The 17,056-nt window shown below is 46.4% G+C and overlaps 2 protein-coding genes across 5 annotated transcripts; one reads left to right on the plus strand and one right to left on the minus strand.

The window, feature by feature from the left end:
• Window positions 1-17: 17 nt before the first annotated feature.
• scyl3 (SCY1-like, kinase-like 3) lies at window positions 18-6,191 on the plus strand. Of its 2 annotated transcripts, none has more exons than XM_040184112.2 (14): window positions 18-915; window positions 1,019-1,197; window positions 1,424-1,609; window positions 1,898-2,011; window positions 2,113-2,169; window positions 2,248-2,350; window positions 2,434-2,545; window positions 2,628-2,705; window positions 2,875-3,014; window positions 3,133-3,326; window positions 3,725-3,896; window positions 4,079-4,249; window positions 4,520-5,229; window positions 5,591-6,191. In XM_040184112.2, exons 2-14 carry the CDS (start codon window positions 1,033-1,035, stop codon window positions 5,651-5,653), a joined length of 2,265 nt encoding a protein of 754 aa, XP_040040046.2. In that variant the 5' UTR covers window positions 18-915; window positions 1,019-1,032; the 3' UTR covers window positions 5,654-6,191. The 2 variants fall into 2 exon arrangements, with proteins under 2 accessions (XP_040040046.2, XP_040040047.2); XM_040184113.2 differs by having other exon boundaries at window positions 187-844.
• firrm (fignl1 interacting regulator of recombination and mitosis) lies at window positions 6,153-15,674 on the minus strand. Of its 3 annotated transcripts, none has more exons than XM_040184110.2 (25): window positions 15,463-15,674; window positions 15,150-15,316; window positions 14,693-14,732; window positions 14,502-14,590; window positions 14,200-14,304; window positions 13,888-14,028; window positions 13,348-13,510; window positions 13,155-13,239; window positions 12,922-13,060; window positions 12,684-12,773; window positions 12,516-12,580; window positions 12,270-12,418; window positions 11,797-11,926; window positions 9,757-9,943; window positions 9,398-9,480; window positions 9,262-9,313; window positions 8,745-8,834; window positions 8,193-8,378; window positions 7,779-7,898; window positions 7,600-7,695; window positions 7,407-7,520; window positions 7,203-7,307; window positions 7,042-7,122; window positions 6,819-6,965; window positions 6,153-6,482 (listed from the first exon to the last, which is right to left on the minus strand). In XM_040184110.2, the coding sequence occupies exons 2-25, from the start codon at window positions 15,243-15,245 to the stop codon at window positions 6,270-6,272; spliced, it is 2,766 nt and encodes a 921-aa protein (XP_040040044.2). In that variant the 5' UTR covers window positions 15,246-15,316; window positions 15,463-15,674; the 3' UTR covers window positions 6,153-6,269. The 3 variants fall into 3 exon arrangements, with proteins under 3 accessions (XP_040040044.2, XP_040040045.2, XP_040040043.2); XM_040184111.2 differs by having other exon boundaries at window positions 15,150-15,276; window positions 15,463-15,654; XM_040184109.2 differs by having other exon boundaries at window positions 15,150-15,299; window positions 15,463-15,638.
• Between the last annotated feature and the right edge of the window lie 1,382 nt (window positions 15,675-17,056).

A 17,056-nucleotide genomic window follows, 5' to 3' on the forward strand; every position in this document is an offset into this window, starting at 1 on the left:
CTGATTTTAAGTTGATCGGTAATTAAGAACATTTTAATGATCACTTCAAGATAACTCACATTTCAGTCATTTGAACTGAACGCATTTAGTACATTTTAGATGGGAAGACATTTTTAGAGCAGAGTGAACCGTAATCAGCAGAATATTAGAGCACAATTTTAAGAACTGTCACTGAAGCACATGACCACGTGGTACAACTGAAACCCGCAGCTGGTATCGCTTTCATTCCCGGGTTCAAAATAGCGTCCCAACTTGTTCGTACTGGGGACCCCAAAAAAGACAAATGGTGGAAGACCGGACGCATCTCTGCCGAGGGCGAGGACTTAGTTGATGTCCAATTCGGACAGCTTCTAACTTTCATTTTTGTCAACATAAGCTGGTTGCTACAGTTTTCTCGCACCACTTTGGTTGCAACCATTGTGTTTTAGAGCGGGGACATGGGTTTTATACGATTTTAAAAGCGTAACTTTGGGCACATTAACGTTAAATGTAATTGACCATGTGTTATATATTTGCCCAGTAATAAGAGTAATTTCCCCAAAAATAAGGAAATAAACGTCAGTGATTCATTTCCAACATTTTCTGAAGTAGCAGTGTCCCCTGCTACGTGGTTCCGTCTTTAACCGGAAGACTCCGTGTTTACTGTGCTGCCGTCGCTCCACGTTAGCGTCGTTGATTCACGTAGAAGTGAACAGTATTACGCAATATCTTACGTTTGTCTAACAAAGAGTAAATCCTGTTGAAAACGCACCGGATCGACCACGCCGCGACCGGCACGATTGCCTGAAGGCGGAAGGGCCACTGACACGCGCAGCGATGACGAGCCGCCTAACGTAGCGCCCAGGTTAGCTAACAACACAACATTAGCTAGCTAACTCCCCAAACAGCGGCGGTGACTCCACTACGGCGAAATAGGTAACGTCATAAGTGTGTGTGCCCCGTGGCCATGGTTGCGGGCTCAGCGACTGACAACATTGCTTTGTGTCTCTCCCCCCTTTCTCCCCCTCCCCGCTACCAGGAATAAGCGCGGCCATGGGTGCGGAGAGCAGCGCGGTGCGGAGCTGCACCCTGGAGGAGCCGCTGCTTACTCTGCCCTCCGGACTCACCGTGCACTCTGCGATGCTGCAGGATGGAAAGCCCGTGTCCGTGTTTGTTCACAAGCGGGGCAACGAGGACAAAGTCAACAAAGCTGCTCAGGTAGTCCTACTTAGTCCTAGGCTTCAGACCCCCCCACGCACCAAACTAGGTAGCATCTCAATCATGACATCACATACCAACCAAAGGCTATCTGATGCCCTCCATTCACTGAGGTCTCTATTTTGGTCACTGTTGTTTGTGGCATTCTGGCCGCATCAGTTCCCACGTTCCCTTCTCTTCTTCCCCCCCCCTTCCCCTCTGACTTTCTACTTTTAATTTCCTGCAGCACCTGAAGACTCTGAGGCACCCGTGTCTGCTGCGCTTCCTGTCGTGCTCGGTGCAGGACGGCGGCATCCACCTGGTGACGGAGCGTGTCCAGCCCCTGGAGCTGCTGCTGGACGGTCTGTCCCCAGAGGAAGTCTGCGCCGGCATCTACGACCTCCTGCAGGCACTTGTGTTTCTGCACGAGAGGGTGAGCGGAAAACAAGCAGTGGAGCGGAAAAAGTCCTCCGGAAAAATTGTCCTAACGGAGGCGACTGTAAATGTAATGTGATCACGTTTGTCTGAATTTGCAGGATGCTGTCTTATTCCTCCAAGCTTGTTCAGCTTGAATTGTGTATGATGTTTTATTTGAACAATGGCATTAGTATGAACAGTAACTGCTGAGGTGCTGTATCGCAGTATTTGTTGCCATTTGGTGTCCGTCTGTGACTAACAAGTTTCCTAAATAAGTTCCTAAATGTTATTTCTTAACCACCAGGGTAAATCAAGCCACAACAACGTCTGCATTTCATCAGTATTTGTCAGTGAAGATGGTCATTGGAAACTGGGGGGGATGGATACCGTCTGCAAGTTCTCTGAAGCGACGCCTGAGGTAAGAGACCGGGACGACGCACCCGGGTCAGATATTTGAAAACCTTTTTTGTAAATACGTTTGAATGTTTCGATTCCCTAATTTATCTTCCAACTCCTCAGTTTCTCGCCAGCATCCGTAATGTGAGGGAAGCCAGCTGCATTCCTCCAGAAGAGCAGGTAAGCAGGTCAAAGGTTAAATGGAAGACCGCCTCCCTTTTCGTAGAACCTCTCTCATAATAGACACGTCATCGACAGGTTGAGGACTTTAAAATGCTTCCGGATAAACACGCTCACTCCCGGGACAGTTACTCTTTTGGCATGACGGTGGAGGCCCTGATCTCTCTCCTGAATGGCTGTGGTGAGTAATGCTGGCTCATAACCTCGACGTGCCGGTTTGGCCTGCAGGTAAACTTCTTCATCCCACTTCTTGCTCTGTTTCAGTGTCACAGGAGCTGTCCGACAGTCTGACAAAGACCCTGCAGGCGGGCCTGCTGAACTCTGACCCCTTTTCGCGACCCCCACTCAGCTCCCTGCTGGCTCATGACTTCTTCAGGTTAGTGTTTGCGTTTGCTGCCGTCAGCACTTCGGGAGAATTCTGTGTTTTGAACACTGCCTATTTTTTTTTTTTTGAATAGGAATGACTTTCTGGAAGTGAGGGATTTTCTGAAGAGCCTGACCTTGAAGGTGGAAGAAGAAAAGAATGAATTCTTTAAGTGAGAATATAGTCTTTTGTGTTCTTTAACCTGTGCTGTGTTCATGCTAAACGGTATCAGGTTTATTAGATCCCACTCAGAATAGTTAAAGTGTTGTTTCCGATATATTGGCTAATGTATATCATGTAACTAAACCCCATCATACGCTCATTGTGTGTTTGTTGTGTAGGTTTCTTCTAGACCGGGTCCAAAGTCTCCCTGAAGAGCTGATCGCTTCGCGCCTCGTCCCCAAACTCCTCAACTCTCTTGTTTTTGCTGAACCCATGGCTGTCAAGAGCTTCCTGCCTCATCTTCTGCGGCCAAAGAAGGGTAGACTGGCCTTCCTATTAAACCTTCTGTTACTAATAAAAAGCCCTTGTCTGTTTTTTTGTCCCTGCCAAAGAAGCAGAGGCCTCCTGTAGCATCATTTCTGCGTCCCTGTGTACAGAATCCAGTGGCGGAGGAGGTAACGATGAAGAATGCCTGCTGTCGATGTCCCTGTACCGCAAGCACGTGATCCCTCATCTTCTCAGGCTCTTCAAGGTCAAAGAGGAACACATCCGGATGGTCCTGCTGGCTCACATGCACATCTACGCAGGGTTCTTCTCTCACGATGAAATCAAAAACCACATCCTACCTCAGGTGCAGTGACCGCAGTTACCAGACTTTTGAACTTTGAGGTCAACAAAGGTCATCGAGCTCGGTGTAAAGACATAGTTTGACTTACCTGAGAAAGAGAAACCTGCATTTTTCGTTTCTTGTTTTGCGTGTTTGTCGTGTAGGTTTCTTCTGGGCTGTGTGTGATGTAAGTGAACCCGCGTGAACAGCCGTGTTGCCGCTAATGGAGATTTTTACTAATTTCCACAAAAGGTTACTTATGGAGGCGAGAGGTGCCGAGCATAAAGACCGGGTGCAGCGGGGAGCCGCTAGCTCGGGTCACTGCAACTTTACTGTTACAGATGAGAACAAGATGCGTGTGAAACATTAGCGCTGCATTTGAGTTTCGACCTAAATGTCAATTGTTTTGTCCCCGGCTGCAGGTTTTGTTGGGAATGAGGGACACCAGCGATTCTCTGGTTGCCATGACGCTGCAGAGTCTGGCGGTGTTGGTGCCGCTGGTGGGGGCTCAAGTGGTGGTTGGCGGAGAGAGGTCGAAGGTCTTCAAACGCACCACACCCAACTTCACGAGGTCAACAGAGGTCACCCCTGAAAGTAAGCAACTCCCACTATTGGACAGTAACAATGCAATGAAAATGACTTTTTAATGCCAATATGGCTTTTTGGCTTGTTTTTATTACCTACTATATACTATGAATTTGTAATGACATTATATTCTTTCCTACCATTCCCATTCGATACTATGACTCAACACTAATCCCGCCTCTTGTCTTCAGCTTCACCTGTCCATATAGTTGGAGGCCCCCACCCTCACGTGGCCCAGCCGTCAAAAGTCTTGACTTTGTTCCCCAAACCGACAGTGACCGAAGGCCTCGTCCTGGGTCACATGGGCAGCTCAGCAGGTCGCAGGGAGGCTCCCCAAATGTACCCGCTGCCAATAAAACCAGGTATGACCCCACCTCTCCAATACTCTAAATCAGGGGTCTCAAACTCATCTCAGGTGCGGGCCAGAGGCAGCCCACTTCATGGGCCAGACCATTACGGTCGACGGGGGGGGGTTGGGGGGAGGGGGGTGACGTTGCTGTCCGAACGGTACAGTCGATGGAGGGCTACGCTAAGTCGATACCCCCCCCGTCGGATACCCCTGCTCTAAATGTGGTGTTCAGTTGCTTTTTTGTTTGTCTGAATCTTTATTTTTATATTTGCTTCCGTTTCAGACGTCAGCAGACCGGTGTCCCTTCCTTTGAATGGCTTCCGTCAGGACAGTGAGACGGAGCCGCTGTCTTACAGCCCCGAGCAGACGGACAGGCTAGAGGGCCCAGTGGAAGACTGGCCCGACTGGAGCGACCCGGAAGAGAGCGAGACCCGAGCCGGACAGTTTCCCTCGCAGCGAAACACTGAACACGAGCCGTGGGACGACATCGAGGACGCCGAACCCACCTCGGATCTTTCCCCCACGGCTCCTTTGTCTGACCCGGTTGTACTCACACCGCCCAGAGGGGGCGCCGCTACCCCTTTCAATCCTCCCCCGGAGGCGCTGAGACCAGGCGCCTCCAAACCCCTCAAACTGACCCCCGGCCTCCGGCAATCTGCACAGGGCCGGACCGCGTCCTCGTTGGACGAGGGCTGGGCTCAAGAAGAGACGGACGCCGAGAACCCGCTGAACCCCAAAACCAAACCTGCGGCGTCCCGAAAGAGTGGCGGCCGAGCGGGTCTGGGGGAGGAGTTCACCATTACGGTGAAGAGAAAGGAAAAGCCCGACCCGGAGCTGGACTTGTTTGCGGACATGGTGCCGGACATCAAAATGTCCTCTCCGGCTCTGCCGCAGCCGGACGAGGGACCGTCTCCGGCCTCGTCTCTGCAGGGCGACTCGGCCGTCGACGCCGCAACCCTCACCGCCAGGTTCGCCGTTGACAACATGACCGAGGTGAGCGTGAGGTTGTTTTTTTTGTTAGACGCTTTAATTGGAAATTCTCAAAACCCCAAATCATTTTTCCACAATTAGATGTAAATATGTAGACTTAATGCCTTTTCCTCTCGTGGTGCCTCAATGAAGGCTCACGATGCAGAGCACCAACGGCAAACATCGCTCATTTGGATTGTTGTCCTCAAGGACAAAGATTAAAACGCTGACCGGTGACCCACGAACAAGCAAAATGGGTTTTGTTCTCTGCTTTATAACCATGTTTAGATAAGTCACCTTTTGGGGGGTTCTTGACAATGAACATTTACAACCTCACCTGCTAAGGGATTTGTAATATTTACCCAGATGTTCTTTTCTTTCAAAGGCTGAAGCCGACGGTTGGGGTGACGGAGAGGACCTGAACTGGGAGGAGCAAAGTTCCTGGTGATGACGTTTGATTCGTTAACTCGAATCCTCAAAAATGCACCAGAGACTCTCAGTAATGCTGAAAGTTCTTTGTTTTACTTTAAAAAGCATGTCAGTCGGACTGATACATGTTCTGGTGGTTGTTCTGCATTAGTCTTTTTTGTTGGGATAACTTGATTTTGACAAGTGAAGCCATTCTTAACCGTTTGCTAACTGGTCCTAATGTTCTATGATTTTTGGGGGGGTTATTGAGCGTGCCAACTTCACTACTGACATAAAAATCAAGGTGTGCATTTAAGATTTTGCCAGTTTAAATGACAGGACTTTGAATGAATGTGAAATCAAATTACGTAATTTATTAGCTTTAGGTTGCTGGTGAAGTAAAGCTTTTCTTGTACAAAATGAGGAGATATGATAAACTTGTACTTTTGTAAATCTTGCCAATATGGTGCGGCACAATTTTTGATGAGTCAGTAAAGACTGTTTGACTTTGTGCTAAATACAAACAAATGAACGATGGCTCGTATTCAAACACGTTTAATAAACAATATCAATGAAAACAGCCCATGTAAAGGTTTAAAAAGTGGTCAGCAGCATCAGGGCGTACAGACTCCTCAGGCCCGTTCTACAAATGAAGGCTAGGTCGCGGCGCCCGCTGTACTGATGTGGGTTATGAGGGTCCGGAGCTCCTGGAGTTTGGGTTCCAGCCATCGTGGAGGCGGAGCTACAATGTCGGGCGTGCCTTCGGCGATCAGCGCCTGCAGGGCTTTCAGAGCACTCTCAGCCGTCTGGATGTAGCGGCTGTACGGCTCCTCGGCGCCGGCCTCCTGGCGAGCTCTCTTTGGGCACGGCTGGGGGGGGGATTACAGGGACATAATGATACCTTTCAGGGTCAAATTCATCATTTCATTTGACACCATGCTTGTACAAATGGAATTTGGAAAATGCTGAGCAGGGCAGCATGTAAAACTTATCCCAGGAATATTTTGCTGAATAAATGTACTATTTCCAGTTTGGTGCTCACTTCATTCATGAGTCAGAGTGGACCTTAATGCCACATTTGACAAAATTCCCAATATATAAACAATATCAAAACAGTCCTCATTAATTACACTAGGAGGTGGCGTCGTATTGGCCAGCTGCCTCTCAGAGGGACTGAAGGAAGATGTTATTTAACAATCACCAACCTCTAAATCTGGAACAGCTTCAGCTGTCTGTTTGCTGGAAGCGTTTTCTTTGTTCAGTTCCAGCCTCTCATTGTGTTCTTCGATCACTGCCGTCTCCAGCTTGAGCCTCTGCAGCCTTGACTCTACATCCTCTTGTGCATTGACGGTCTGCAACAAAACATCCTTGTTTACATTCATTCGTTTAGCGTAAAGGTCAATCTCCATTGCGATACCGTTTCCTTACCTTGCTCAGATAGTTAACCACCTTCGTCTTGGTTTCTTCTACACTCAAACTTTGAGAAATGACCTCTTCATGGTTTGTTATCTTGAATTGCAAAAAGGGCACGTTGAGGTTATAAGGCCTAAAGCGTACATCACATCGCACCTATCGAGGTCCTGCCCTACCTCTGCAAACTGAGAAAAGGCCTCCAGGGCGTGCTGCTGCAGCAGCCACACTCCGTCCGCCAACAGGACAGCAAACAGGCTGCTCAGCTTGGGAAGAATTGGATTCTGGGGGACAAAATAAATGGTGTGAAAGAGGAAGGAAAAACCAAAAACAATACATGAGCTAACCGGTGAGATGCTCATTGAATAGTCGGGTCTGATTACCTGGCTGTCAGGAGGGAAAAAGATCTTCCCCAGGGAGGAGAGGAACTCCAGAGCAGCCAGCAGAAGCTGATCGGCACACTTCTGAGACACCACTTTATCCACACACAACAGAGCCTGGAACACACACACACACACACATCAGCCTACAGATGTTTCCTCCATTCATCTTCTTAAAGGTGAACTAACCGCATACCTGATAAATGACTTGTGGGTCAAGGCTTTTCACTAAAATGGCTGTAATTGACAGAAGCAGCTGCAGAGTCCACTGGAGCACAGGGTGAGTCTGCACCTGCAGTGTGACGACACGGGGAACAGTCAGGCACTGACTCTCCGGTGTGTGTGTGTGTGTGTGTGTGTGTATTTGGATCTCACCTGGTCTGGACTCATTCGTAACCACAGCTGTGTGATTACTCCCGTTGCAGACAACACACACGGCTCCTCAGGGGACGATTGCACCCGCACCACCGCAAGGAGGGCAAACAGCACCTTGTTCTGCAGACAGAAGGCACTTTGACACTTGTGTACGTTTTCCTTTTCAGGTTCCCCCGCTGCTTCCTTGCATTGTTTTGTCGGCTGGATTTGATCATTCTGGCAATGACCTTACTGATGGCAGCTGGACGATACAACACGTAAAATAGTGAGTTTATACGAGTGTGTCTTCGCAGTCTCCACCGGAGTCCACGGCAGACATGAACACCCTGCTCGGTGCTGGAAGGAGGCGATGAGAACAAGTGTCACGAGACCACCCGACTGACCGTACCAACCCGATCGTGAGCTCGTCCTCACCACTTTCTCCACTTGTCCTAGTTTGTATCCGCCGCTCCGCCAGTCGCTCAGAGCTTTTTCAGTGAGGTCCGTGATGTCGGCCTCCACGCGCCGACGCGCCTCCTGTGAGAGAGCTCGGAGGAGGACGTGGCGCCAAACTGGAAGGTTTCCCACCTCGGACGGCGGGAAGCGCTCCACCAGCTCCGTCTGGAAAAACAAATCAAATCATGATGGATCAAAAATCCCCTCATACAAATGTTCTAATTGTGCACAGTTCAATGTATGTTCATTTTAACGTATAGATTAAACAAATCACAGCTAGTTGTTGACTTGAAATTCAATGTGTTTATCAAATATTCGAAACTTGAAATTAGAAGAAATAATGAAAGTATCTACAAGACAACCAACTTTATCCTAAAACTATGCACATTGTTAACAAGTATGTACTAAACTTTTAAAGGAGGGGGAGGAACTAAGTGTACTTTTGGGTGAATTTCAATTCATAACTGTAAAAATTAGATGCAAGTTGAAAACTAAAATTATATTTTAATTTCAGTTCCTAGCATTTCTAACCTGGTGGTCCGGCGTCATGAGGAACACCATGCGTCTGAGCAGCAGGCCCAGTTGGGACGACTGGTAACACTCAGCGGGGCAACATTTCACCTGGGGGGGGGGGGGGGGGGGGGGGGGGGGGCAAGGAGAGACGTGAGGCCCAGTGAGGGAGCCGGTGTGAAGGCCCAGGGGGAGTAAAATCACGAGGGCATCCAGGCAGAAGAAAGGAGATGCTCTGATGAAAGGAGGTGCAGACGCGATGGGCTCCAGGCTAGTCTGATGACATCATGATCTAACGGTGCTAAAGAGTATCCCAGAGGTCCTGAAAACTGAGTTATTTTAGCTCAGGATGAGGTCACAGACGTGGAGAAACATCCATGACCTTGCTGGAAACAGTCTAGATCTCAGAAAGTCTTTGGAATTTGTGTCTGAAATTGAATTGTAAAATGCAATCTGCTGTGAACCCCATTTCTTTCGGCGCTAAATAAAACCAGACCACAAAAAGGGACTCTCTCTCTCTCTCTCACTCTCCACCTACCAGCTGAGCAACCAGGAGGACATGATGTAGGCAAAGTTCGGCTGTTCCGTACCTGTAACCGAAGAAGAGACCGTGAGCGGTGCAGCACGCCTCTGCGTGCAGAAAGGTACGCTGGCACACGGGGCGACACACTCACCGCGCTGTGAAGCACCACACGTCGGTAGCCAGTAGAGCTGTCTGGGTATCGCTCTGCAGGACCGTGTTGAGCAAACAACGCTCCTGGAAGAGAGATAAAAAAAAGGGGGGGATGACAACGTGGGAGTCTGAAGAAACAAGATATAACAAACCGTAGACGCAGCAAGACGAAAGTGAAAGAATAACCAATGACGAAGAATGACGGGAAATCCTGCACAAAAACAAAGCTTCTGGCCAGAATATAAGCACCACACTTCCACAACAAATGCATATCAAACGCCATTGATTATTTTCATATCAGAGATTTGAGGAAAAAATTCAATGGCAGGATAACGCATGAGCGTCCGTGTGTGACCTCACCAGCACGGGGACAAACACCGGGGGAAGCGCAGCCACGCTGGCACACAGTTGCACACAGATGTTGCTGTGTAGCGTGACCAGGACCTGGGCCTGGCCCTTCATCATCACCCCGGGCAACAGCACAGGCACCCGCCGCTCAGCACAGCATCGGCGGAAACTAGTGAACAACGCCTGGTAGAGAGGGAGCCTGGAGGCAGGGGAGGGGAGGGGAGGGGGGTATTAGACATATGCACATAACAATTCAGATACATGACCTAAGTCTCTTTCAAGACTGCTGGAAGATGGATGCATTTTTTTAATAACTACCTCTGCTCAAAGTCCTAAATCATCAGTCGCTTCGAGTTATATTGCTGTTAAATAGGAATTCAGTTTTGTAAGAGCCATTCTGTTGTTTTGATTATTAATCTCCCACCACTCGGGGGTGTGGACATTTGTTTCAATCAGGCCGCAGGGTCGATATGAACAGCAGGATTACCTGCCGCAGGTGTCGGTGTTTGTGATTAGGCAAATAGTTTTTTGGCTGTGACACAGCGAGCGTGGAAGAGCCATGTGTTAGTGACACCATCAAATGATCCTAATGAACAACTCTATTGGACTGGGGGGGTTACTGGGAACGCAAAGCAGGGTGGGAGTGGCTACGGTCACTGTTAATCGGATTAGTGTTGATGAGACAATACAACAGAGATTTGAGTGAGCAAAGAGGAGATGTTCAGGTTCAATGCAGCTTAAAAAAAGCCCAGTACAAGATTAGGTACAAGATCCCCCTCACCGTGAACTATACCATCCACGGAAAAGAAGCTTGCGTGTCGTGTTTGAGTGCGGTGCAGAATTTAGAGGCGTCTCGCTGAACAGTGCGTCATGGTTAGCAGTTTTGACACGGTTTTAGGCAAGAACCTGTAGCAATCATGGCTGATGTGCAATCAATGTTTCAGTTAAAGTTGCCAAAGAACATGCAGACCTTTTGAGGCTCTTGTGGTGGCCAGAAGAGGAGTGGCCAATTCGCAGCTTGGATTTGGACATTAGTGATGAGCCGGAAGTTAAAAGGAATCTTGCAGTAAATGCAATGCAATGTATCGACAATTCAAGCCGCACGCATAAACTGATCACTTACTTCTCCAGTTAGAAAAGGTTGAAAACAGCAGGAGGGTGGATGCTAGTTTTGAAGATGTTGCTTTCTTTAAGTAAGAAAAGGAACCAGCTGAGAAATGACAGGTAATTGACAACTAAAAAAAGGTGTCAATTTGGAGATGCAAAGATTTAAAGGAGCCACCAGGAGGACAAAGGTTGTCCGTCCATGGAGACATCCACTATTTGCCTCAGCCAATGGGAAAGTTTTCACAACGAGGTTTATGCACCATCTACAAACTGAACCCAATTTACAAAGAAGAGCTTTTGAGAGTTGGAGGAAGACTAAATAAAGCTTCCATGCAAACATCTGCTCACCAGCAAGTCTCTACTCTTATACTCCGGCATATTCCCCAACAACTGGGCCATAGTGGCAGAAATCATGTACTCTCCAAGACTACGGCACAGGACGGAATTAAATGGATTTTCAACCCTCCTGCCGGATCCCATCATGGTGGCGTTTGGGAGCGCATCATACGAGTACTGTTCTTCGTCAGCAATGTTTGGAGGGTGAAGGATTTCACACTTTGTCATGCGAAGTGTGAAATCCCACTGAATGGTCGGCCTATTCCACAATTGTCTGATGATCCTCATGACTTTGAGCCGTTAACACAAAATCACGTTCTGTTGATGAAAGGAAACCCAGTTTAACCAGCTGACAGGGCGGGCGGGGAAAAAGATCAACTGGAGGTGTCTCAAGGAAGATCTAACGCGTCAAAACAAACTTAACACCAACCAAGGTGACCTCACTTTTCATCAGAAGGGTCACTAAAAGTATAATAAGCAACCACTTCAAACATATAGCCATAAATCAAACGGTGTAATGCTTAATCATAAATCACAGACACTACTGTGTGGTGTACAAGTGTATCATTGATTTGATGCTAAAAAGGATTGAAAACAACGCGTAGTCACCTGGGCTCTTCCTCTGAGAACTGGCTGCCCGTGTGCCACAGCTGCAGCACCTCCTCTGGTTGGGAGTGGATCTGACCCAGGACGCTCAGCAGCAGCAGGCACTGAGGCAGCTCGTGCTCGGGACTCAGCCCTGCACACAGACACACAAGGCTCATTGCGGTTGCACGTTTTGGGTCGGCAGATAGAAACACGGCGGAGACTTTATTATAAAGTTTTGCCACTGACGAAGAAATTTTCTTAAATACACAATCGGTCAGTCAGTCCTCGGTGGACGTTTTGGAGATATAGGAGATATTCCCTGATGCCTCTCAACATTGGATATGTCAATGCATGAGATTTCTGGGAATGATATATTTTATTAGAATGAGAAATGATCCCAGCTCATCACTGAAACGTGTATAAAACAATGTGTCCACTGCAAAGGGAGAAACAGAAAAGCATCCATCCACGGTACCGACGGGCGTTGGACTCACGCAGGTCGTTCTGGAGGACGAATTCGGCGAAGGGCCGTACGGCTAACAGCTGGAGCAACAGGGCACCCATGGGAACCAGAGCGGCTGCACTCAGCTCCTCGGACAGAGCGGAGGGCAGCGTTGGAGCAGACAAGCTGGGAGGGAACTTGCTGAAAGACATCAGCATGTGCATTTCGCTTTATTGGAGGATTGCTCACGCGGAAGGACAAGTCGCAGTCGGTTCACGCTGCTTAGGACCACACATACCTGATTATGTGAAGGTAAAGACGGTGATAGCAGTTACAATACTTGGTCAGAAAAAACTTGAACTCCTGTTGAAAGGATGCAAGTTAGAAAAGGAGAAACGTAACAGACGTCGAGATGCCATCACGTTTGTAAAGAGTCAATAGCGGACGTCAAGCAGACTTTTTGTACCTTTATGTAATGAACCAACGTGTTGGCAAAAAATCGACACATCTTCGCAGTTTTCTGGAAGAGCTTGTATTCTGGGCTTTGTGTTGACTCCTTTACAAAAAAAAGGACAGAAAGCTTCAATACAAAAAGGGGACAAATTCCAAATCTATAAGTCCCATAGAAGACTCTTGTCCACTTTGGCGGCGAGGCGCAGTTCCTCTTGAATTTAATCCTCATGGTTTGATCTTTTTTTCCCTACCTGCAGGCCGGCATGTTTAATCTGTTCAGCCAGCTCCACGCAGTTGTTGAAGGAGACCAACAGGTTGTCACACAGGCTGTTGCTGATGTCACCGTGATGTAGATGTTCCTCCACCAATGATTGGTACTTCAGGCTGTGTCTGAACAGAAATAGTCACCCAACTCTTACAACAAAGTGATTCAGTGACAGTAAATAGAAAATCAACAAAAACACAAAGCTGCTGCTGTACTGACTTGATGAGGAATTTCCATGTGTTGGCATGAAGTGCAATGTCCAGATTGGAGATAATAGAGCAGATATCCAACAGGTTGTGAATCACTGAGGAAGATGTAAAATAAGTTGTATCAATGGTCCAACGGTGGAACAAGTGAATGTCTCATCCTCAAAGGGTGTGGCTTCAGACAACCAACACACACACACACACACCTGTTACAGTGTCAGAGACAGCTTCCTCTGAGGCACTGCTGTCCAGGGGAATCCTGTCCAGCAGCTCCAGCAGAGCCTTCTGGAGGGAGTAAGCCTCCTTGAAGAGTCCCTGCAGCCGGTCAGCTACCAGGGACAGACGGCCACAGTAAACCATCTCACTCTCCTGAGGACGACACACACTGCATGCTCAAACTCACCCCGTTTTGGGGGCATTTTATGATGATTTTATTTTGCTTATTTCAAAATAAGCAATGCGGAATATTTTTACTAAAATGAGCCCAAACAATTTAAACAATTAATTTTACTTAACTCCTCCACTGTGTATAAATGATAAATTATCTGGAAAATCTTTATAATTCATTTTGATGGACAGTGCCATGCTTTCTTTTTTTACTAACAACGTAAAAATAATATAAACCATTTAGACATAATTATAGCGATCGCTGCGCTGCATCATTTCAGATGCATAAAAGCCGCGCAGCCTGGGATTGAGCTCCACAGAGAGCTGCAGAGTTCCACTGGTGAACCGAACAGGCCAACCTTGCAGTGGTTGAAGGTTTCCGTCAGGACTTTCAGGATACAAGTCGGTAAGGAGCGGATGGCATCCAGGTCAGGGGCTTCCTCAAATGTGCACACGTGACGCACACAAGTGGATAGAGCATCAATTATCTGCATCATTGCCTGGAATAGAAAGAAGACACTTGTCAACATATTGGGACAGAAAGAGAGAAGGAGGTGAGATTGTTGATTTTGTTTTTTTAAATAAAAGTCATACATACCCTAAACTTAGTACCTTTTTGTACCATTTTTAAGTACACGGCCAAACAACACAGATAGCACTATTAACTGTACCTGCAGAATGTTTCTTAGAAAGGCACACAGTTCAGTGTTTTGACTGGACAGCCCTCCGACTTGGTCCAAGATTTCTTTGATCATGCCTTCAAACATGGTCACCACCTGCAGACAATAATAATACACTCCTTTAAGGGAAGGTTTAATTGAATAGTAATTCACAAGGAAAATATAATTCTATCAAAAAAAGTGTTTTCCCGTGAGCTGCAGTCACTCTGCTTTATTTAACAAATGCTAGTAAAGGTGTTCACATATTATATATATTGTGATGGATGACAGTGCGCATTCATCCTGTTGTTTACCTTTGGTAAGATCTTGGAGAAGCACCCATCTTCCAGCTCAGACAAACCCATATGAGGGAGGAACATGTCTGTAATGACCTTCAGTACACCTGCAGTGACAATTTGTTCATAAGACAGTTCATGCATCACAAAAAGTGCTCAGGGCAAAAAAACAGTAGTGCCATCACAAATTGTGCAATAGAGAAACTTACGTATATGATCATCCCAATTTTCAGAGTTGTTATGCAAAGAGTGGAGAGGAAGTCAAGGAAAACCCCAACATTACGGGGATTTAATTTATTTTTAGAAACCTGATAGATGATGGATGAGTGAGCGTTGACCGATCTTCATCCAGAAAATACAACGCCCAAAATGTATTAAACACTACCCGTTATCATCCCGAGAGGGTTAGACAATTTTGGTGCTCAACGTAATTCATGAGAACGGGCAGATTGTCATCATTACAAAAAGTGTTCCATCAATATGCAATCTAACTTATCCCAAATATAAAAAAATGTTCCACATGCTTTTCCAATATTTTGTGGATTTCAAACCATCACGAAACTTGCATCTCACTGGAGTCAGTGTATGATGACATGACTCATGCATCACGATGTGGACCTGAACAATGAAAGGCAGTTAACAGGCACGTTAGCTTCCAGAGGATATGGTGAGTTTCGGCAGGACAGACTTGAGCTCCTGGCGGCAGGTTTCCTGACTCCACTGCATCACCTCGTCCAGGAGAGAAGTGTTGCTCTGGGACATGATGACGTCAGTCACCGGCGGCTCAGGGCAGCTGTCCGAGAGACACAATCCACACTATAAGAAATCGCTTCCTGATTAAACAAGAGCGGGACGAGAGTAACGACAGATTGGTAACGTTACGTTGTGTTTTGCTAAAGGTAACGTTTAGCGCTAACTTAGCTAACTGTTCACTTGGTAGAATGTCGGTAGAACGTAACGTCAAGTTATAGTTTCTTACCATAAAGTATTAGCTGTATCTTCATCTCAGGAGTATTACGTTCCACTCAGGCGTTTTGTTTCGCTAAGCTTCGCCGTTTATAAACCAAACAAATGAGGGAGACAACGTTAGTTAAGTTTTTGCATCGCTCTGGACAGACATACCCGCGCGCTGTTGTTTGAAACGGATGTGACGTAGGAGCAGCGCTGCTCGTCTGCCTTGATGTGATTGGTTGAAAAGTTAAAATCTAAAGCATTCAACCAATTGACGAATGTGATTAATGCAAAGTCAAACCATTGAAAATAACAATGATCATGAGTCTGAGGGAAATGATGTAGAAATGTAAGTTGAATACATTCTGTGTACGTATCTAAATAATATCTCTCAATAATATATGTTCTTAAATATTTTTAAGAACGGCATCATGTAAATTGTCTCTTGTTCAATAAACTTGAATCTAAATTCAATAACCTGTATTTAATACTTAATGTAGGGCACCAATGGAATATCGTAATATATTTTTTAAATGCCATAAAAGGTTTTGTAAATAACGACTTAAGCTAAGTTGATAGGAAGGTTAAGGGTCTGTAAAACATCTGCAAATTGGTAGTAACGTTTTTAATCCAACGCATTATTTTCAGAATGTTTACTCCATGTTTATTCATCTTGACTTGATGTCAAACTGTGTTAGAGTGATAAAACGAATGAATCGATATTGGAAAAAACTATTTCTGTTGTACTGACAATATGCAGTAGACTACACTATAAATGTCTAACTATAACTATACTAACTATACTCACTAAAGCCATGCAGGTTGGGCTGAAAATTATATTTAGAGCTATTAAAGCCGGGATGATATGTATCCCTCAGGATTCTGGAATTTCTCCTGGCCCTGACCCGAGTGACTCCATTAAATGAGAGTCCGGTAGCTATTGTTTTACTGATATGATCTTCACTATTGAAGTGAGGCATCACACTTTCGCTGCACCGTGGTTTCCCGACAGAGGTGTCTGCGCCCGCAGGGACTAAGCTTTTGTTTACCAAGAAAGACCACACATTGATGTTTATCTCTTTCATATAAATTGTTTTACTTCTTGCTGTGTAGTCTACTAACACTTGGGAGAAACTTGGGAAGAAAACTGCAAATAAGAGAAAAGGTTATTTTGTGGGTTACATTCTGTACGACTGTATGGATGAAGAAGAAAGCCTCCAACTGGGTTTTAATCAGCCTTTGGAACCATTATTATAACCGACTGATTAACGTTTAATTACTTTAATCCCAACAGTTTTCAAGAAGTGGATTGAGTCTCACCCGGTATAACACTTCTCCCTCCAGCGCTGACCTCCCTGTTTGTAGATAATGGAAAGGTCATCCGCTCATACGAAACCTACTCGGGATTTGTGATGAAAACGGAAGGAAGATGCTTTTTTTACACTACAGCATGCAGTCAGTATGTCTGTGACAAGTCTACCGATGAGGGTCAAGGTGACGAGAGCTCTCAGGGTGTCGACAGAAGCTAACTAGAAAATGCATTTCCTGCTCAAAATGCGTTGAAATGCTAAAAGCTAAAAGCTGAATGAAATTAATTTCAAAGAATTGCCGAAAATGAAGGA

Source organism: Gasterosteus aculeatus, chromosome 8 (genome assembly GCF_964276395.1).
Source record: "Gasterosteus aculeatus chromosome 8, fGasAcu3.hap1.1, whole genome shotgun sequence".
Classification (NCBI taxonomy): domain Eukaryota; kingdom Metazoa; phylum Chordata; class Actinopteri; order Perciformes; family Gasterosteidae; genus Gasterosteus; species Gasterosteus aculeatus.